General features: G+C 40.6%; 3 protein-coding genes across 4 annotated transcripts; 1 reads left to right on the top strand and 2 right to left on the bottom strand.

Moving 5' to 3' along the window:
- Window positions 1-28: 28 nt before the first annotated feature.
- Window positions 29-3,066, top strand: LOC142518039 (aspartate carbamoyltransferase 1, chloroplastic). Of its 2 annotated transcripts, none has more exons than XM_075620629.1 (6): window positions 29-186; window positions 558-1,135; window positions 1,207-1,346; window positions 2,100-2,273; window positions 2,401-2,637; window positions 2,744-3,066. In XM_075620629.1, the coding sequence occupies exons 2-6, from the start codon at window positions 580-582 to the stop codon at window positions 2,849-2,851; spliced, it is 1,215 nt and encodes a 404-aa protein (XP_075476744.1). In that variant the 5' UTR covers window positions 29-186; window positions 558-579; the 3' UTR covers window positions 2,852-3,066. The 2 variants fall into 2 exon arrangements, with proteins under 2 accessions (XP_075476744.1, XP_075476746.1); XM_075620631.1 differs by having other exon boundaries at window positions 34-186; window positions 562-1,135.
- Window positions 3,067-3,690: 624 nt separating this feature from the next.
- LOC142518038 (endoglucanase 11-like) lies at window positions 3,691-6,358 on the bottom strand. The gene is made up of 5 exons (XM_075620628.1): window positions 5,953-6,358; window positions 5,624-5,836; window positions 5,257-5,457; window positions 4,744-5,001; window positions 3,691-4,567 (listed from the first exon to the last, which is right to left on the bottom strand). The coding sequence occupies exons 1-5, from the start codon at window positions 6,175-6,177 to the stop codon at window positions 3,899-3,901; spliced, it is 1,566 nt and encodes a 521-aa protein (XP_075476743.1). The 5' UTR covers window positions 6,178-6,358; the 3' UTR covers window positions 3,691-3,898.
- A 1,565-nt stretch (window positions 6,359-7,923) lies between these two features.
- Window positions 7,924-9,870, bottom strand: LOC142519154 (small ubiquitin-related modifier 1-like). The gene is made up of 3 exons (XM_075622089.1): window positions 9,553-9,870; window positions 8,586-8,735; window positions 7,924-8,164 (listed from the first exon to the last, which is right to left on the bottom strand). Exons 1-3 carry the CDS (start codon window positions 9,622-9,624, stop codon window positions 8,093-8,095), a joined length of 294 nt encoding a protein of 97 aa, XP_075478204.1. The 5' UTR covers window positions 9,625-9,870; the 3' UTR covers window positions 7,924-8,092.
- Window positions 9,871-21,077: the final 11,207 nt, after the last annotated feature.

Here is a 21,077-nt window from a genome sequence, read left to right as displayed (position 1 = left end):
CGGGCAATTAATTAACAGTAGATATTTCGTCTCTTTCCCGAACGACATGAAGAGTTTTGCATCGCTGCCTCCCAATGTGCGCTCCATTTTATTTCTCTCACAAAATTTAGTTTTGCTAAAACCCTAGACTCTTGTCGATTGTCGACATCCAAGGGATCCAAGATATACATACGTAGCACAGATTCGGTAAGCCTATTTCGGATTTCTGATTTCTCATTCTTTCACCGTTTTTATGTTATGTTTTGCAAATAAGAATTAAGTTGCTTTCATTTTTAAGAGAAAGATCATAGCTTTGAAGCTTATATAGTTCATTTTGGCTACCGAGTTCAATGAGTTTGTTTCATTTTTGGCATTGATGCCTTGTGCAGTTGCAGAGCGCTTAATTTGATGTGGAGATATAATGTTCAATTATTTCATATGGTTGGTTAATCTATGTTTGTATAATGTTTAAATATTTGATGTCGAAAGGTCCATTCACTGCGAGTTAAACCATCAGGAATTGGGAAATATCCATTCAAAGATGTTTTCTTTAATAATAATGATGATGATGTGTTTAGTCAGGTGGTTCTATCTGTTGCAATGGCATCGTCTTCCTCATTTTCGAAATGGACTGTGAATGGAAGTTGTCTCGCTCCAGAGGCTGCAAAACACAACGGGAATTTTAATTTCAATTACCTTAGCGGTTGCTTTAAACGAAAATTTCTTTCAATTTCACCATCTTCGTTAGCTGACATGTCACAATCATGGGTATCGTGGAATGAGAAATCAGTTGACCCGAGATGGGGTAAGTTGTCTCACACGAGACGCGTCAAATGCAGTTTATTGGAAGTTGAGATTAAACCTTCATTTGAAGTTGGGAATAAGTTTCACCTTGAGGATGTCATTGAAGCTCAGCAATTTGATAGAGACACTCTGAATGCCATATTTGAAGTGGCACTAGAAATGGAGAAAATTGAGAAAAACACATCTGGTGGCCGAATTCTTAAAGGGTATCTGATGGCCACTCTTTTTTACGAGCCCTCGACCAGAACTAGGCTTTCATTTGAATCTGCTATGAAACGTTTGGGTGGGGAAGTTTTGACAACAGAAAATGCTCGCGAGTTCTCGTCTGCAGCAAAAGGAGAGACACTTGAAGGTATTCAGTAGATTTTTTAACTTAGAGTAATCATTACTAACCATTGACATTGATTTTTCCTTATGGTTCAGATACAGTAAGAACAGTTGAAGGGTACTCTGATATAGTTGTGATGAGACATTTTGAAAGTGGCGCTGCCAGGAGGGCAGCGGCGACAGCCAGTATTCCAATTATTAATGCCGGAGATGGCCCTGGACAGCATCCAACTCAGGTACCCGATTTTTTTTAGATCAACCATATCAATGGGTTCGGGTTTGTGAACCAATTTATTCTATTCTTTTGTCAACTCTCTAAAATATGTTCCAATATCACATATGAACCGGCTTATTGACACCCCCGAAGGCCCAAACTGACCCCCTTTTAAGAAGAAGAAAAAGGTATATCCTTTTTTCAAGAATATCTATGAGAATCACGTATCCCAGTTTGTTTGGGAGTAAAGCTGCATCTCCAGAAATTTAGTTTATATGTGTGGATTTGTGTAGCTCGAAGTCTGTATTTTGGGTCTGACGATGAACTGATTGTAGACTTTGGACTAGAAACATTTTATATAAGTATTTAGTATGTTGTATCAAGAAAATTGTCTCTGAATAGCTTCTGTAATAAGACAACAATTATGAAGTACTTTTTGTTTAACCTTATATTTTTCATGGTGCAGTTCTTAGCTACCAATTATGATCGTTGCCACTGGGGGCATTTATCAGTTATAACTTGTGATGACTTTAAACTTTCCGCATGAGTTTCTCTTTACAGTCGGTCTGTCTTGCCTGGGTCCTCATGACAAAAAAATTAAAGTACATCATATAAATAATATTCCACGAATAAAGGAAGCAGTAGTAACTTGTGGCGTCAGTTCGCACATAATGTTTATCTGTTTGCTTGAACAGGACTCAGCGAATCAAAACGTATTATGTACCATAAAGTTTACTCTAGAATTTGCACTTTTTAATTTTATGGCAATGAACAGGCCCTCTTGGATGTGTACACTATTCAAAGGGAGATAGGAAAAATTGATGGCATCAAAGTTGGACTTGTTGGAGATCTTGCATATGGAAGAACAGTTCGATCACTTGCCTATTTACTCGCCAAGTACAAGGATGTTAAGCTCTACCTCGTGTCGCCTGAAGTAGTAAAGATGAAGGTGAAACCGATTGGAGTTATAAGAACCTATTTTCGGTTTAAGTATATGAAAAGTAGATTTGTAAATTGGATCCTATTAGTAAATCCTTTGTGAACTCATTGGTATATCATTACCATTCCAATTTCAGGATGACATCAAAGATTATCTGACATCTAAGGGAGTTGAATGGGAAGAAAGTGCTGATTTAATGGAGGTTGCTTCAAAATGTGATGTGGTGTACCAAACTCGCATCCAACGTGAAAGATTCGGGGAAAGAATAGATATCTATGAAGAAGCTCGGGGAAAGTACATAGTGGATCAGAATATCCTTAATGTGATGCAGAAACACGCCGTTGTAATGCATCCGCTACCAAGGCTTGATGAGGTTAGGTTCTAGTACCAGCTTCACTGGTGCCTTCCATTATGATTCTGTTTCAAACAACACGTCCCCTTAGACCCATTTTTAATGATTATTTCTTGATTAATAATAGATCACTGTTGATGTCGACGTCGATCCACGGGCTGCATACTTTAGACAAGCAAAGAATGGTCTTTATATCCGCATGGCTCTATTGAAGCTCTTACTTCTTGGTTGGTGAGGCAGGAAGCAGAATTTTATAATATTTATTCTTGGTCAGCTCTTCTTTCTTGAGATTGAAAGAACAATTCTGGGGTGATCAGTTTTTGTCTCAACCGGCTCAATTTACCATTAAAATTTTGTTGGAAATGGCTGAACTTGCATCGACGATTACTAAATTTTATGACGAACCTAAGCATGATTATGATTAATAATTATATCGTCACCCATTCTCTAGATCATCCTTAATTTATTAGAATATAATTTATTGGGTGGGAGTCAATACAGTATTATCGGTTATATGTTTCATAATGTTGTCTTGGATTATAATATATCTAAGCTTCCTCCAATTCTCATACACAAAAACTCCATCAAGACAGTTTTACGGATTAATTTTATGGGACAGATATTCTATTTTGGTCATTCGTAAAAAAATATTATTTTTTATGTCAAAAATATTACTTATTGATTATCTCACAAGAGATATGCTCACAAGTTATATTATCTCACAAAAGATCTCATTATCCTAATGATAGACTCGACTTGCATTGATCTGACTTTTTTCGTTCACCCCGAATCCAAATATCAAGATTTTTTCCACCAGCACAATGCGAAAATAATGGTTAGTTTTAAAATTCGTTCTCTCAAATTCCATAAGAAAATTTTCCTTCACTTTTTAATTCGTATTACGACTTCTGAAACCCGATTTCGATGGCGAATTTTTTAGGCCACCTTCACCGGGTAAAGGCTAAAATATGGAAACTAATCGCGCTGACCTATGCCAAGAATCTCTGTTTGTCCTTTAAATCTTTATGCCAGATCAATTCGCATGTGTTGTGTCTCAAAATTTAATTCTGTCAGTCGGTGAAGTGACACGTTTGATTCACCTCGTTTACTTCTTCTCCAGTTGCTGATGGCTGGCAGTTCGTACAATAACTGAAAATCAATCACACAAAAAAAAAATGGGTCTTTGGAAAAATTGAATGTTAATTAATACCCTTTTCTTAACTATTATTTTCCCTGTGTATTTTCTTCATTCACGTGCTATACCAAAAATAGTCATGTCTGTTTAAGCGAAGGAGACTAGGGAGAGCCTCTCCGAAGCAGTGGCAGTGGAATTGCCCTTCTCCAGTGAGTGCAACTTGGCGAAAACCCCAACCAAAGGCGCTGTATTGTATGTGCAAGCCTCAGTCTGAGCAAAGTTACCCCTTCGATCCATGAAGTTATCCTTATCATCGGGTCCACCAACCAAGGCTCCTACTATGACATTCGGGTTTGGTTTCTGCCTTCCAAACCAGTTATCATATCCCTGCTTGCACCCAACAAAAACCTTGCTATTCTTGAATGAATCCATGGATGCTCCCCTATGGTGTACTCGATTGGGATAGGACTGTCCATAGCCGACCAGGTAACTCAATCCCATAGGATTCGAGCCCAGAATGTAGTGTACTTGAGATTCGACGAATGAGAGGATTTCGTCGGAACTCACCGAGTCTTTGTCACAGTTGAGTCTTCGATTAGTGGATTGAAGATGATCAGAGTAGAGTGTGAGCAAGAATACTGCGGTGGAAACGTACTGCATGTTGTTCCATCTCCGGGTGTACAGTAGGCCACCCGGGGTTCGTCGCACGTTGGTCGAGTTGTTCTTGTTTAGGCAAGCACAAATGTATTGTTCTCCTTTTGAACGGTACTGATCGAGGATCTCCTTCTGTTGTTGGCTTTTGCCTTCCCTTGGCAACTGCAATAAAAATAGTTTGAGTGGTAAATTCATTTTTTGCATGGAATTCTTGGCCTTGCAAAGAAAAAATGTGAAATTTAAAATACAACATGCATGAGTTGCAAGCAATTAATCATCAAATCCGAAACGAAAAGAAATTAGTATTAAAAAGAAAAGTTAAATGTTTACGTATTTACCATAGCGGCAATGATCTGAAGTCCCGCATACTTAACATCCCAGCTAAATTCAGCAATGGCCCAAGTGATCCCACGAAAAGATTGCGCATTTTGAATGGCGTAATTCAAGTATTGTATTTCATTGTCGGTAGCTTTGTAGAGCCACAAATCTGCCCACAACAACTCATCTACGTACCCGCTCACCGACGGGTAATATCCCTTCGATTCTTTAATGCTGCGGTCATATTTCTCTCTGTATTTGTCACCAAATTCAAACAACTGCACATACACAATCTCCCACTATGTCATTCGACATTAATGCAATTTAAATTTAATTGAACTAATTTGAAAATGGGGTTCGGGTTTCTAATATGATTGATTGATTCTTATTTTTTCATAGGTGAAACGTGTAACACATATCTTAGTATCTTAGCACAGATCATTAAATTCTAATTAAATATATGAAAAGAAAAATAATTCAATCTTAATGCTAGTAATTTTCATTTTTCAATCTACTTTTACCCGCCAACTTACCTGTTTCGCATGCTCCAAGAGAAGGTGGGAGTACTGTCGGTTTGTTCTCCTGAACACTATCGCCGCTGCTGCCATGGCGGCTGCGGTCTCCGCCACCACTTCGGAACCCGGGTTCTCCTCATCCACCTTATACGCTCGGCGGGATGTCGTCATATCCTCCGGTCGCTGCCAGCATAGGTGATCGGTGTCACCATCACCCACCTAATTAAAAGGCAACGTCATTTCTTTTAAAGCAACATCAAAATCCAACAATCCCTGTTGTCTAAAACTGACAGAATTGATAACATAAAAAATCAAGACTTTAAATCTTTGAAGCACGCGGGATATTGGAAGCGTTTAGTTTGTTGAAAATACAATAAGAATTCACCATAGCCCAAAGAATATTAGGATGTGTGTGTGCTTTGATGAAGTAATCCGTTCCCCATTTGATCGCTTCGAGGGCATGCTGGAGTTCTCCTGCGGCAGCGATTTCATCCCGGTATTCAATGACACCCCATGAAAGCATTGTAATGGTGAAGGCCATTGGAAGACCAAACTTGACGTTATCACCTGCATCATAATATCCCCCCACCAAGTCCACCTATTTCCAAGAACACGGATGAAATTTCATTAGATTTCAAGAGGGATTTTTTCTATTGTTCTCGTTTAGCACATTAATCTATTTAATTTAACATTTGAGCACAACACAAAACAGACCCCTTGTTCGAGGCCGTCAGTAAGGCCGGAGTGGTGGCGCCATGTCACCCTCTGATTGTACGGCAGGTGGCCCGATCGCTGCGCTTCAAAGTACAGTAGACTCTTGGCTAGAGCATCTCCATAGTCGAAGGAATGAGAGAAAGGAAGAGTGGAAAATAAGTAAAGTATTTGAACTATCAACTGTGGAAAAGGCATGCATTGGCGCTGCCTTTTCCTCTCCCCCATTGCTTTCTTTTAAGCGAAATCTTGAAGTTTCTGTTAAATTCTGAGCTATCACTAACTTTCTTCCTTTTGCTCCAACGACGTGATTTTGTCCTCTATATATAACATTTGGTTTCCTGGTGATTTGGAGTATTCTGCATGTTTTTAATGTTCTATGATATTTGGTTTCTTGGAATTTAGTTCACAATATATTGGATTTATGGTAATTTAACTGAGTACAAATAACTAACAAGTATATGAACCGATGTAAAACATGTCAGATATACACGTGGCGTTGTATAAATTACATGTAAAAGAAATGATATATTGATTTGGAGAAAGATCCGACCGTTCATTTATGTAGCTAATCTGTATGTTTCATGTGCATAAAGTGAATTCAACACAGCTAACTGGTAAAGGAAAAACCAGATTTAAAGGCATTCATACTAGGCTTATTTGGAAATTTCCAGATATTTATATGTAAATTCGTTGGAACATAGCAAATAAAGGCCATCGATGGGAAGAAATGGTAAGATTTTATTCATGTGTCGATGAATCGGAAGTTGGGTTTGAAGATCGCCATTCCGGAATTAGATTTTTTTTTCTGCAACATATTTTATCTTTGATGATTGAGATGTGAGATTAACATTTAATATTATTTAGGCATCTTCAACGTTCACCATTAAAGACACTTTAAAATAGTTGGAAAAAAATGCAAATTATGAACTCATAAAGAAAGTTTACACGAGTTTATTCAGTGTGGGATTATTACATTACAATAATGAAAAAGAAAGTGCTTTCCTGTGAGTAAATTTTTTTAGATTTAAATTATCTAAATGATCCTTTTACCTTTGAACGTAGTTATAGACCTCTTTTTCGATACACGCTGATTAAAACATAACAAACATATCTTTTTACAATTGTCAATTGATGTAACAATTGAATTATTGAAATTATGGGGTTACTGATTTTGGATTCATCTTTATTACCAAAGCAATTCATTCTCGTGCGATCTATAAAGATGAATCCAATATATATATATATATAAACATGTTGGGAGGTTTTGATCGTGACAGAAACGAAATGAACTAACTGGGTCATTTTGGGTTGGTAGGTCTTCAGATTGGACTCGGACACTTAATAAAACCGGGTCTACAATAATTTCATCAACCAACTTTACACCACTCGATTCGTTGTGTCGGCCTAACAAGACAATGTTCACCCCCACCTCAGATTTCATGGCTTCGTGTAATTTAATTTATAATTTCCATCCTCTCTCAATAAAACTAACAAAAATAAAAGAAACCAACTCTTTTTTCTTTTTCTTTTTTTTTACCTTTTTTTTTTAATATCTGTGACGATAAGTCGACCTATTATATTGGAGTGTAATCCAGCTCCATGGTTGATTGAATAAACCAAACAATATTAAAAGACTCGAACAAATAACATAGCCGGACTGTGTGTGTTCGGGCGTGTGGGGGACGAAGCCATTTTTATGTGTATAAATATTTAAGCGGGGTTGGAATTCCATCCTTGCCAGCCCTGTCTAGTCTAGCTCCACCACTACAACAAAAAAGAATGTCGATTGAGTAAAATAAAATATCATTGAACCCATCACAACTATTTGCCAAGGAACTAACTTCAGTTTCAGCCAAATCATTCCTTTGTTTCTTTCTGTTTTATACACACTCGAGGAGAAGTAGCACCAATCAAAAAACAGGAACAAAATGAAACCAATGAAAACGAGTGACACGCTGTACACAAAATATATATGACACTGTTAATACTGAGTTTGATAAAAGAAGAAGAATTAGCAAATGTATGGCTTTCAATTTAGATTCTTACAAACCCAATATATCAAAGCAAAGCAATCTAAACTGTGCTTAAAAGAGTTGAACAACCCGACTTGTATTAATTTGACGTCTTTCCGTCGTCGTCGTCACAGATATGCAATGGTGCCTCCAGTCTGGTGCAGCATTGCATCTATCTCATCACCATCTTCCATTTCCAGCTGTAAAGATATAGTATATATAATCAGTGTGTTCAGGAGCTATAAGATCATCTCCAGCCCATTGCACCAGTTTAGCATCGGATAATATCAATATAATAAATCTATGTTTAATCAAATAATTCAATTTATTTAATTTAATAATTGATTTTCTACTTTATATTAATTATATACCATTTAAATATTATTAATTAATAAAATTTATTATTTAAATCATTTTAAAAAATTATAATACATATGCAGAATAAAAATATATAAAGGAAAAACATGTGTTAGCGCAATGAACAGTGTTGTGGCATTGCCATCCCATGTGTGAGGATGGTGCCCCTGTTGGAATGCAAAACCCAGCGCCAAAATAGCTGTTGGCAGTGGTTTGGAGATGCATCGATGATCCAGAAACGAGAAAATGAGAGAGATGTCAGACCTCATCTGGTGTTTGTTCTCCTCGGAGACGACGGCCATCAAATAGAAAAGCAATAGAATTGAAATCCACAGATTGTCGGTCACAATAGGCGTTCATAAGCTTCTTCAGCTGAGTATTCTTCTTAATCCTGAAAAACACTTCGTTTCCATCCTACAAAAATTCACACAGATCAGGCACTTGCTTATTCAGCTTCCCAGCCTCCAAAAACCAAAATGTAATGGACAATTAAAGTCTTAGCACGAAGTTTAATAAAAAAGGATCAATAAGAACGACCTCTAATGTTCAGGTGGAATTTTTCTTTTTGTCCTGCAATGGTTATGTTAAAACTGACCAAAATTCATAAACACATAGAAACACAACGAAAATTTCACAGAAAAGTTTTCACATGGGTTTTTTATAAAATTTTCATCTACGTGCAGTCAATATTATTGTTTTCTTTTTGCAGAATCCTACAAGGCAGAGCTTACTGGAACCAGAAGCCAACTAAAGGTAGCAACAGATATATCCTACGAACACTAACTCTCAGAAATGGTTGATATCAGTCACCATAATCATAGCGAAAGGGAGTTCGAAGCTAACATGTACATGTACTTAGGGCTATAAATGGAAAAAATATTCTGAGAATTTGTCCTTCAAAGTCAACCAGATAAACACGGTCCCTTAGGGCTTCAGCAATAATCTACTAACGCGTGAAACTCCCAAATATGGGGGAAAATTTTAAATCCAACCTTGGTTGAGAAGTTCTGATCTAAATATCTGATACGCCATAGGAGGAGAACACCATAAATAGCTCAACGTCCATCAATCACCATAAAATTTCAACAACCAATAGAGGCTAAATCATGACAATAAAACAAGTAAGCAGAATAAAAGAGGAAACTAACAAACTATAAACTCAACTGCATCCATAATTCCAGAACCCATAAGAAAATCATCAATTAAAAAAACCAAAGTGAGAAAGCGAGACCTGCCCTTTGACTTTGAGATTGATGTGTCCCGCCGGATCAGCGGGCTTCTTCTCATCTTCTACATTCGACATTTTTTCTCCGAGGTCTTCGATTACTGTTCTTCTTCGAAACAGGGGTTTAGGCTTTTCAGCTCCTGTGTTTAGTCCAGAATTCTTGTTTGGGGTTTGGGAAATCACATATTTTTTAAATTCGTAAATTAATTAGGGATGGCGTGGGGATATGAATTTGACGGTTCCTATGCTTTCATATAAAATCGACGGTCCCAATTCCGATTTCTTCGTGTGTGAAACGACGTCGTCGCCTTGGGCTTTTCTCATCTGCGAACGAAACAACGGACCTCGATAAATATGCCGCGTAATTTGTAAGCCAAAGTGCCAAAATTGAGTGGGGTCCATGGAAACAAGAGTTTAAGGTAAAAAGTATTTACACTTTACCCCTTCGTATAGCGTATTATTTTATTTTTAAATCAAATAAGGGACCAAATGTAAATAGACGAAACTTTTTTTAAAAAAAAGCCTCTCCAAAAATGCTGTTATCAATTTTAGCCTTATTTCAAGTTAGTTTATCAAAACTTCTTTAAAAAATAGTTATCAAATTAGTCTTTTGCAAACATTATGTTATAAGTGCGTCTTTTAAAGTCTATACTCTTTTACTACAATCAATTTATCATCGTATTTTATTCTCTCACATCAATTTTTCGCTTGATTATCTCGTAATAACATACGATTTTTCTTACAAGCTAATAGAATAGACACGTCTAAGTTCAAACTCACTTCAGAACCACATGATCATGAGATTAACATTTGCAAGGCACTACAAGCAGTGCCAGCGGATCACTTGCATATTAACTAACTCATATGTGATGGAGACAATCATATCAAATCATATTACATGATAATGCCTTTGAATAATGAATTTTGTTATATCTAAGTGCCATTATTATTTATTATTTATTCAAGTATACGAATAGGCTAGCGATTTAAAAAAAAAAGTTTATTGGATCGATAAAGATCGAGTTCAACAATGATGAATCGAGACTGCGATCATTTATCCAAATGTTTACACTACCACTACTCCATTGCTCTAGCCAAAAGGTTATCGTATCTGTCGTGCACGTTTATTTTCAGTATCGGTTTCGGTACGCGATATATAAGTTTAATACAATACATGAACAAATATTATATAATATATGGTTTCACCTACAAATTTTCTAGTAAATGGGGATGTTCTTTTCCTTTTTCTTTTTTTTCCAATTTTTGTTATTTATCATCAGATTATTGATGCAGCATTATACATATCAAAACTATATTGATATCACATCAGCGTCATCTCGAAAAAAAAACTAAAATTACTGAAAAAACAAAGATTTAGCACTAAAATTGAAATTTGACAACACAAAAGACTAATATCATTCAAGCATCATAAATTGATATCATATCCGTATAACACAATAGATCTTAGATCACTACAGTTTTTCTCATGAAAAAAATTTAAAAAATATTTAATTTGAAAAGTAATTTGATTATTTATTAATTTTTCATAATCATTTATTAACATATTTAATTTAAAAACAATACCGTAAAGTAAATAAAATAAATAATAAAAACAAATTGTAAATTGGTGGAAGATAGAAAAACAGCCAACTAGAAGTTTAGACCGGGTAGTATAGTCGATTAGTTAGTTTTCTGGCGATTTAACATGCTTATTTTGGGTTGCGTTCGCATCGTGGGATTTTTCTATTAATATGTTATTATCCAACGATGATGTGAAATTTCAGTTTTGTGATCATCAAATTATGATAACAATTTTTATTAAAATGTCGGAGATTTATACGATGTAACGGTATTTGAATACGAGGAAAATTACTCTAGTGGATGATAATCTAACTCCGCATTGTGGACAAGGTTATGCTAAATTCATTTTTATATACCAAATCAAGTTTCAATAATTCAAACTGGGATTGCACCAACGATTTGGTCGACGCCTACTTTGGAATTTAATCTAGGAACTTCGTTAATTAATTTTTGCGAAAGGAAAACTCAAATTTCAATTATTGGTACCTTTTTGTTTATATTACGGTATAAAAAAGTAATAGATCAAGCGTCAACGTCCCCAAAAACTTTATTCTCCTTGCCCCAAACCATGGGCATTTTAAATTAAAACCCATGGTTACGAGATGATTCAATATATTAACCACTCGTTTCAAATTTCATGACATTGTCTTGTAAGTTCATCATATATATATCATAATTTTATCTATTGGATGAATTTTTTGTGTTTACGAATTTAATTATTTGTATATGAATTCACTATTTCTTGCATCCCCGGACCCAGTCACAACAACAGAGAGCCGAGATTGCCACCTTGGACATCTCAGCAGCCAGGGTCCAGCGCTCGGGAAGGAGGTATGAGGAATAGTCCGAGAGGAGAGCCCGGGAGAAGAAGAGAGCCCGAGCCTGAGAGAAAAAAGAATTCGTCCCCTGCCACTGAGTTGATTAAAATGATATCAGGAGGCTCCACTGATGGAGACTCTAATCGGGCGAGGAAATCGAGGAGTAGGAGGGAATGTATGGAAGTAGAAGGGACGAGGAGAAATGAGGCGGTCATCAATTTTGGCCCAGAGGATTTGAGGGGGGTGAATCTACCCCACAATGATGCACTGGTTATCCAAGCCCGAGTGGCAAATTATGACATTCTGAGGGTCTTTATTGACTCGGGCAGTTCCGTAAATGTAATTTTTAAAGATGCCTTTGTGCAGATGGATTTACAGTGTTTTCACTTGGAAGCTATGGAAACTGCCCTTTTTGGCTTTCTTGGCCATGTGGTCTACCCGGAAGGGGAGATTGTCTTACCGCTAACCCTGGGCTCTCAGGATCTCAAAAAGACAGTGATGACCTCTTTCACTCTAGTGGACTCCCCTTCTTCATACAATATCATTCTAGGGAGGCCGGCCATGAATGAATTAAGAGCCATGGCATCCACTTATCATCAAAAGATAAAATTTTCTGTTTGAGCCTGGGTTGGAGAAGTCCGGGGGGATCAGCCATCTTCTCGGAAGTGTTATGTGGAGGCGGTCCGAGCTTATCAGAGCAAAACTAAGAGGGAAGGGAAGAAAGCCAGAGTGAAAGAAGTAGGAAGAAGAGTGGTGGAGAAAGGGGAAGTGCATTTTGTAGCAGAAGAAGAGCAGGAGATGGTAGAAGTCGGACCAGGCCAACAAATCCGGGTGGCTCGAGATCTCAATACATCCACCCGGGTTAGTTTAATTAACTGTTTAAAAGCTAATATCCATGTGTTTGCCTGGTCCCAACAGGAGCTGACAGGGATTTCTCCCTTAATATCGGAGCACCAACTGAACATTCTCCCGGGATCTCACCCGGTAAAACAAAAGAAAAGACACTTTGGTCCTGAAAAGGACAAAGTTATTGATGAGCAAGTGAAGGAGCTACTGAAGGCTGGCCACATTCGAGAAATTCAATTCCCCACATGGCTTTCGAATGTGGTGCTAGTACCTAAATCCACCGGGAAGTGGCGAATGTGTGTAGATTTCCGCGACCTCAACAAGGCTTGCCCTAAGACCATTACCTCTTGCCCAGGATTGACCAGCTGGTGGACTCCACCTCGGGTTTTGAACTATTGAGTTTCATGGACGCATACCAGGGATATCATCAAATTCCCCTGGCCAGGAGTGATCAAGATAAAGCCAGCTTCATCACCTCGGGAGGTACATTTTGTTATATTGTAATGCCTTTCGGGTTTGAAGAATGTAGGGGCTACTTACCAGCGTCTAATAAACAAAGTATTTGAGAAGCAGCTGGGACGAAATGTGGAAGTCTATGTGGATGATATTCTGGGCAAGTCCAAGGAGGTTGAGGATTTCATCATTGATCTGGAAGAAACCTTTGCCACTCTAATGCATTACGGGATCAAGCTTAACCCTGCCAAATGCATTTTTGGTGTAAAGAGTGGCAAATTCTTGGGATTCATAGTGACAGATCGAGGAATCGAGGTGAATCAAGAAAAATTCAAGTCCGTGTTGTGTATGCCACCCCCCCGATCTGTCAAAGAAGTACAGAAACTGACCGGGAGGATTGTTCCCTGTCTCGATTTATATCCCGATCAGCACATAGGAGTTATCCTTTCTTCCAGGTTCTAAGGAAGGCCCAACAATTCGGGTGGGATGAAAAATATGAGCAGGCCTTCCAGGACTTGAAGAATCACCTTGCAGAGCTTCCTGTATTGGTAAAGCCGGAGCCCGGGGAAAAACTATATATTTATCTATCTACTACGGAGTATGCTGTTAGCTCAGTTCTAATAAAAGAAGAAGGCTCTGATCAAAAGCCAGTCTACTATGTCAGTCATGCTCTAAGAGGCCCCGAGCTCCGTTACAGTGAAATAGAGAAGGTTGCTTTGGCCTTGATCATGACCGCCCGGAAGCTACGACCTTACTTCCTATCACATCAAATCATCATTCTTACCAATAGTCCTCTTGACAGGATCATGACTCATTCAGAGGTATCCAGACGGATGATCAAGTGGACAATAGAGCTGGGAGAATATGACATTGAGTACAAGCCTCGGGTTGTCATCAAAGCACAAGCCTTATCAGATTTCTTATCAGAAATGGTTCAACCCGAGGAAGAAGAAGTATGGAAAGTATTTGTGGATGGGGCGTCTAACTTTGCTGGATGTGGAGTAGGAGTTGTGATAATATCTCTCCCGGGAGAGAAGATAAAATTGGCACTGAGGATTGACTCCCGGGTAACCAACAATGAAGCCGAGTACGAAGCCGTCCTGGTCGGTATCCAAGCTACCCGGGAAGTCGGAGCTTCCAGGATTATTCTATATTCTGATTCGCAACTCATTACTCAGCAGATAAAGGGCGTGTATGAAGCTAAGGATGACAGAATGCTAAAATACTTACAGCTCATCAAAGCCCGAGCAGAAGTCTTTGCGGATTGGGGTATTGAGCAAATACCCTGGGAGGAGAATGGCGAGGCAGATACCCTGGCAAAAATGGCTGCTTCCTTATCGGAAGTTAGCACGCGGGAAGTCTAGCACATTTCTCGGTTGATCCTTTCCACTGAGGAAGAAATATTACCATTACCCGGTGACTCCTGGATGACACCTCTTATCAAGTTCATGTTAAATAATGAATTGCCCGAGGACAGAACCCAAGCTCAGAAGACTAAGAGACAAGCTCCTAGGTTTGTTCTCTTAAATAATATGTTGTACAGGAGATCATTCCAGGGACCTCTTTTGAAATGCCTATCGGAGAAAGAGGTGGATTATGTCCTCCGAGAAATTCATGAAGGATGTTGTGCCGAGCACCTCGGAGGAATGTCTTTGGCTCGAAAAACAATGCTTGCTGGTTTCTGGTGGCCAACCTTAAGTCAAGATTATGCTCGGGTGGTCCAAGCTTGTGAGGGCTGTCAACATCACTCGAATTTTAAGCACAGCCCGGCCACCCTCATGAAGCCTATCTGGGCATCTTGCCCCTTTGATCAATGGAGCATGGATATTGTGGGTCCGTTCCCAATTTCCCGGGCTCAGAAAAAATTCTTGTTAGTAGCTGTTGATTACTTTTCAAGTGGGTGGAAGCGGAGCCCTTGGCAAAAATCACTGAGCAGGAGGTATTGAAATTTCTGTGGAAGAATATCGTGTGCCGGTTTGGAGTGCCTAGAAGAGTGATCTCGGACAATGGGAGACAGTTTCAGGGCAAAGGAATTACGTCGTGGTGCAGGGAAATGAAGATCACTCAATCTTTTACCTCCGTTGCATATCCTCAAGCTAATGGCCAGACAGAGGTTGTCAATAGAATTATTGTACAAGCACTAAAGACAAGGCTACAAGGCAAAGGAAAGGATTGGGTGGAAGAATTACCCAGTGTTCTCTGGGCTTACAGAACTACTCCCCGGGCACCTACCCAAGAAACTCCTTTCAACTTGGTATATGGTTCTGAAGCAGTCCTCTCAGTTGAGATCAGACAAACTTCTTCCCGGGTAGAATCTTACACGGAAGACAATGACCAAAGCAGGGCCATGGAATTGGACTTAGTGGAAGAAAGGAGAGACCGGGCATTCATTCGCATGGAGGCATACAGGAGCCGGGTTATGAAATCATATAACAAAAGGGTCCGAATCCGAGACTTCCAAGTAGGGGATTTAGTCATGAAGAAAGTCAACCATGCTGGGGATGTTGGGAAGCTGGAAGCTCGGTGGGAAGGACCTTATAAAATCACCCGAAAAGTCAGCTCGGGATCATTTTATTTAGAAGATGCTCAAGGACATCTCCTCAAAAGGCCTTGGAATGTATTTAATTTAAAGAAGTACTATGCATGACAGATGTAATTATTTGATGGAAGAAATAAATGAAAGATATATTTTCTCAAAGAATGTTATGAATGTTTCTGTTATCTTATGACGGGAGGTACTAGGCTCCGGTCGTTGAAGAAAAGCCCAGGGCACTACACCCTGACTCGGGGCACCACACCTCGACCATTCCCAAGTCTCGGGACATGCTTTCCGACCCAAGGCTCCGTACCTTGGTTCTTAAAAGCCCAGGGCACTGCACCCTGGCTCGGGGCACCACACCTCGACCATTCCCAAGTCCCGGGACATGCTCCCCGGCCCAAGGCTCGGTACCTTGTTTCTTAAAAGCCCAGGGCACTACACGCTGGCTCAGGGCACCACACCTCGACCATTCCCAAGTCCCGGGACTTGCTCCCCGGCCCAAGGCTCCGTACCTTGGTTCTTAAAAGCCCAGGGCATTACACCCTGGGTCGGGGCACCACACCTCGACCATTCCCAAGTCCCGGGACATGCTCCCCGGCCCAAGGCTCCGTACCTTGGTTCTTAAAAGCCCAGGGCACTACACCCTGGCTCGGGGCACCACACCTCGACCATTCTCAAGTCCCGGGACATGCTCCCCGACCCAGGATTTCATACCCTGGCCAACTCATACGATGCAAAGTCTTTATGCCTTGACTTAGAGGGTTTATAACTCGAACATCAATTAGAGTACAAGGATTATTATGCGGATTCAAAAGTTTAGCAGCCCGGCCGCTTATTGAAGTTCCCGGTTATTTCTCGACACTTAGAAATCTTTTAACTTATTGAAATATGAATATTGTGATTATGTTAGAAGATCGGGTATATGGAAGGTTGTTACTACAATAAAGATGAAAGGAAAGTAAGATTTCATTAATAAAGTGCCCGGAGGCAGAAAAGTACAAATTACTAGAAAAGAACAATAATCACAATCATATTCTAAGACTACTGCATTTGATGGTTTCCCGGCCTCCTCGGGAGTCTTCTCAGCCTTCTTATTAGTAGCAGCGTCCTTGGGAAGGGAGTCGATGGCTTTGTCAATATCCGGGAAGCCTTCATTGTCCACCGGGATTAAGCCCTCCTCCTCAAATTGTTCTTGGCATTTTTCAAAATCGACTTTGAAGTAGTTGTAAGACTTGTCTTCAACAGCCGCTTGAAATTCTGAAGATTGGAGGAAGACTGTTCGCCACTCTTCGTGAGTCAGCTGCAGCAGCCCAAGCTTGTCCTCGGCCATAACGGCCCGATATTGCTGGGTACTAGCTTCATCCTCCAGGTAGCGAACCCGGCCTTCAAGGAAGGAGATCTGTCTTTGAAGGGCTTCTTCCCGGGCCAGGCCTTCATCCCGGGCAATGTTCGCGGAGGCCAGTTGCTGATTAGCCGTGTCCAAAGAGGCCTGGAGCTCGGCAGTTTTTTCCTTGTGGGCCCGGGTAGCCTGGGCCAGCTCTCCTTGCATTTTACCGAAGAGATCTTGACTGGCCTTAACTTGTTTACCTTTCGTTGTGGCCACTGCTGCCACTTCTTCAAAGACCGAGACTATCATCTGGGCAGCCTGTACAAAGCAAGTTATAAAAAAAAAGGGGAGAGGGAAAGAGAGAGCATAAGAGCTTACAGACAGAAGCCGGTTTGATCCTTCCAGGAACTTAACACTGGCAGGAGCACTCTTCAAGAATACCGCCTTAGCAGGATTGAGTATCTGCTTAAGGCGCCTAACACCGGTGGCAGTAGCCCCCTCAAAAAAGATATTAGCCTGGGTAGGCTGATCAGTTTGAGGGAGCTCTCGGCTAGGGGCATCCGAGGAGTGTAGGCGCTGGGGAGATGATCGATTAGAACGGGAAGTGCCCTGGTCACCTTCCGGGAAATCTTCCAGAATGATCGACTTGGGGACTGCGACAGCTTTTCTCTTCCTCCGACTGAGAGGAATAAGATCTTCAGCATCCTCTGTTTGCTTGGCCGCAACCCTAGAGCCAATTTCCTCTTGAGCCCGAGAAGCATTAGCCCGGGCAGCTTCAGTTTGCATAGCTGCCTCCTCTTCAGCCCGCCTCTTCTCTTCCTCGGCAGCTGCCCGACGAGCCGCCATTTTCTTCTCTTGGGCCGTCTTTTCAGTTGCCCGCCTCTTGGCAAAAGCTGCCTGCATCTCAGAATTATCTGCATATGGAAGTGACAGGGTTATAAAAAATTAAGCAAGTAAACTGAGAGATAAAGGTACAGGGCAGAAAAGAAAATTACCGGGTTGAGAGCCCGAGCCAGCCACCTCGTCAATTACCCGATCCACGGGGTCCTCAGCCCGGGAACTCGACCCATAGGCCTCTAAGTTTTCTTCTGAGATAAGGATTGAAGAAGAGTACTTACGCCCCTCCACCAGGGTTTGACTCACGAGGAAAGGCTCCTTGAATTTGTAGGATTGGGGAAGGGAAGTTTGTTGAGGAAGGGAAGGAAGAAACCCTGTCAGACATGGCAGAGGACCCGGGAGTTGGATATAGAAAAATTTTCCTTTCCATCCCTTTTGAGAGGAAGGGATGTCATCAAGGAATCGAGCATTTAGCTGGGCAGTCAGGGAAAATGCATTATCCCCAAGCCGACAAGAGAAGTAATAGTGAAGGATAAGGGGGGTGATGAGAAGATCGTTCATCTTAAAAAGGACATAGGCCGATGCCATAATCCTAAAAGAGTTGGGATTAAATTGGTTAACCGGTACGCCAAAAAACTTGGCGACCGAAATATAGAAAGGGTGGACGGGAAATCGGAGACCGTTCCTAACCTGGTCCCGAAAGAAAGTTGTGTACCCGGGAGGAGGGTTATTGGCTCTATCAGAAGGCCCGGGTATCAAGATAGAAAAAGTAGAAGGAATATTGCCCAAAGCTCGGAAATCCTCATCTGCCCCCGAGCGCAGTATGCTGCTTAGGGAAGAGAACCAAGGAACTCCCGGGATTTCAGTAGGAGGAGGGCTCGAAGCCCGGGCTTTACCCATACCCTTGCTCTTGGCAAGAGCTCGGGAGTGGCTATAAGTAGAAGGTTTCGAAGAAGTTGGTTTGGTTTGGTTTGGTGAGCTGAAGGTTTTCTAGGGGGCTGGGTGATAGAACGACGAGGGGGAGACGGAGAGGAGTCAGAGCGCAGCGCGGTGGACTCTACACTAGGCGAGACTCGCACATTGGCTCCTGATGTAGAAGAAGTTGAATTAGACATTTTGATAAAGAGAAACTTACAAGCAAGGGGGAGAAAAGCGGTAGGAGATTGCCGGAGGAGGATGATTTTATGCGCCGGAGATCGAGAGGAAAAATCACAAGAGCTTCCGCAAGTTTTTAAATTTGAAAGTGATTTTTGAAAAATAGGTGAGTTAATATATATAGGCGGTGGTAAGAGATCTCGGCCATTGATCCAGATGCACGTGGACGATCAGGATGGATCTAGAAAATGGTGCGAGCAAATGAAAGGACATGTACGGATATCGAGGAGACATACTCATTATTGCCTCGGAATATGAAACGATTTTTCGGCGGTATAAATGCTAAAGCCTGTGTCATAATGACACCCCTTAGATTACTCGAGAATACTAAATGACACTACACTTAAAGCCCGGGAGATATGAGGCCCCGGCATCTTACTCGAAAGCCCGGGAGATATGAGACCCCAGCGTCTTATTCAAGACTCGGGTTGTAGCAGACCCCGATATCCCATTTCATCTATTGGATATTCAAAGCCCCGATGCTCTTACTCACTCTGAATTATATTTCAACAAAATAACAAGCATGACTGATCGGGACAGCGAGTCAAGCTCTAGCCCGACTATTTTAGGGATGGGTGGTGATACCCCATTAAGTATCCGGGTCAGCATCAACCCGGTTTGTTACTTGGATGGCCGAGATCATGACCCGTGTACCGGTTAATGTTTCCTAAAGATCCGGGCAAGGCTTCTCGGGCATTGTGGCTCTGCCCGGGCTCTCTACCAACAGCCCGGGCCCTCACGGAACAACCCGGGCAGTCTACTAACCCGACGCTTCTCACCTTCCCGGGCAGTCAAGAGCCCAGGCTATCTTATGAGTTCCCGGGTACATTACCACTTGGACAACCTCGATAATTGCACCACACTCGAGTATGATTGATACAATCCGTCTAATCTGTCAGAACTACTTGGACTTGGAGTGTCCTAGAAGCCATCAGAAGCTAGAGTATGGGCAACCGACTTACCATACTTAGTAGGTGGCACGAGAATCGAGGTATCTACCCCATTTTCTACTATAAATAGGAGGTATTAATATCATTTAATGATTCTGAAATCTTTGAACTCTAAAGCACTTACATATTTTATCTCAAATATTGCTTGTGTTCATCTTCAACCTGCTGACTTTAGCATCGGAGTGGCCACGCCGGACACCCATCCGGCGCCCATTCACGAGTTCTTTTCATTATTTGCAGGTGCTATCACAGCCATTATCCTCACTCAAAATTCCCAAACATTATAAATTGCTGATCTGATCCGTTGGAGCTTCTTACCCGGCTCACCCATTTCAGCGAGATCACATCAGTCATCATTTTTTAACACCCTCATTTGCCGTGGTGACAAAATTGGAGTGTTCAATACTGAGATGCAACTTATTTATTTGATGTGCGGTTTTGATATTATCAATCAAGTTCATGAAATGAATTTCACCGCAGCGGTATGTATCCATGTCAATACGATTGATGAATAGTATATAAAAAATATACACACATGCACCATGAGGTGGATGATAATTTATCTAAATTACACATATAAACGAGATTTAGTCTTAAGGTCTCATGGATCTTTGGCATCTCCTTTGTCACTAGGTCTAGCTATTAAAGAACATTCGTTAAAATTGGATTGATGGTTGGCAAAAAAATTATAATATCTATGTTCACGAAATATGTATTTCGTGTATTTTATACTATTGTACAGCTTCGTTTAAAACTCCGGCGTGAATGATGGGTGGCCATCGATAAAAAGCCGTTTAAAACGACATTACCAATCCAGCTCCGAGCCTGACCCCACTAGTTAATTAATATATATATATTTATATCAAAAACATTATTTTTTAATTTCTACAGTTGTATACGTTGTCACCATTATGATTGAATAAAAGAACAAAAAGAAAAAAACGAGGGATTATTAAAGGAGATCTGGAGTGATTAGAGAGGGGCGATTTTGTCTTTTGGTGTGGAGGGATCGTGGAATATTGGTG

This window comes from Primulina tabacum, chromosome 11, assembly GCF_025594145.1.
Source record: "Primulina tabacum isolate GXHZ01 chromosome 11, ASM2559414v2, whole genome shotgun sequence".
Taxonomy (NCBI): Eukaryota; Viridiplantae; Streptophyta; class Magnoliopsida; order Lamiales; family Gesneriaceae; genus Primulina; species Primulina tabacum.
This window is presented reverse-complemented; position numbering and strand designations above follow the sequence as displayed.

Bases quoted from the DNA above. Each gene is read 5' to 3' on its own strand.
- LOC142518039 (XM_075620629.1), top strand. From the start codon at position 580: ATGGCATCGTCTTCCTCATTTTCGAAATGGACTGTGAATGGAAGTTGT. The intron at 1,136-1,206 runs GTATTCAGTAGA...CTTATGGTTCAG, and splicing joins AAAAGGAGAGACACTTGAAG to ATACAGTAAGAACAGTTGAA. The intron at 2,638-2,743 runs GTTAGGTTCTAG...GATTAATAATAG, and splicing joins CGCTACCAAGGCTTGATGAG to ATCACTGTTGATGTCGACGT.
- LOC142518038 (XM_075620628.1), bottom strand. From the start codon at position 6,177: ATGGGGGAGAGGAAAAGGCAGCGCCAATGCATGCCTTTTCCACAGTTG. The intron at 5,837-5,952 runs GTCTGTTTTGTG...TCTTGGAAATAG, and splicing joins CTGACGGCCTCGAACAAGGG to GTGGACTTGGTGGGGGGATA. The intron at 5,002-5,256 runs GTAAGTTGGCGG...GTGTATGTGCAG, and splicing joins TCTTGGAGCATGCGAAACAG to TTGTTTGAATTTGGTGACAA.
- LOC142519154 (XM_075622089.1), bottom strand. From the start codon at position 9,624: ATGTCGAATGTAGAAGATGAGAAGAAGCCCGCTGATCCGGCGGGACAC. The intron at 8,736-9,552 runs GTCTCGCTTTCT...GAATTTTTGTAG, and splicing joins ATCTCAAAGTCAAAGGGCAG to GATGGAAACGAAGTGTTTTT. The intron at 8,165-8,585 runs GTCTGACATCTC...ATATCTTTACAG, and splicing joins GAGAACAAACACCAGATGAG to CTGGAAATGGAAGATGGTGA.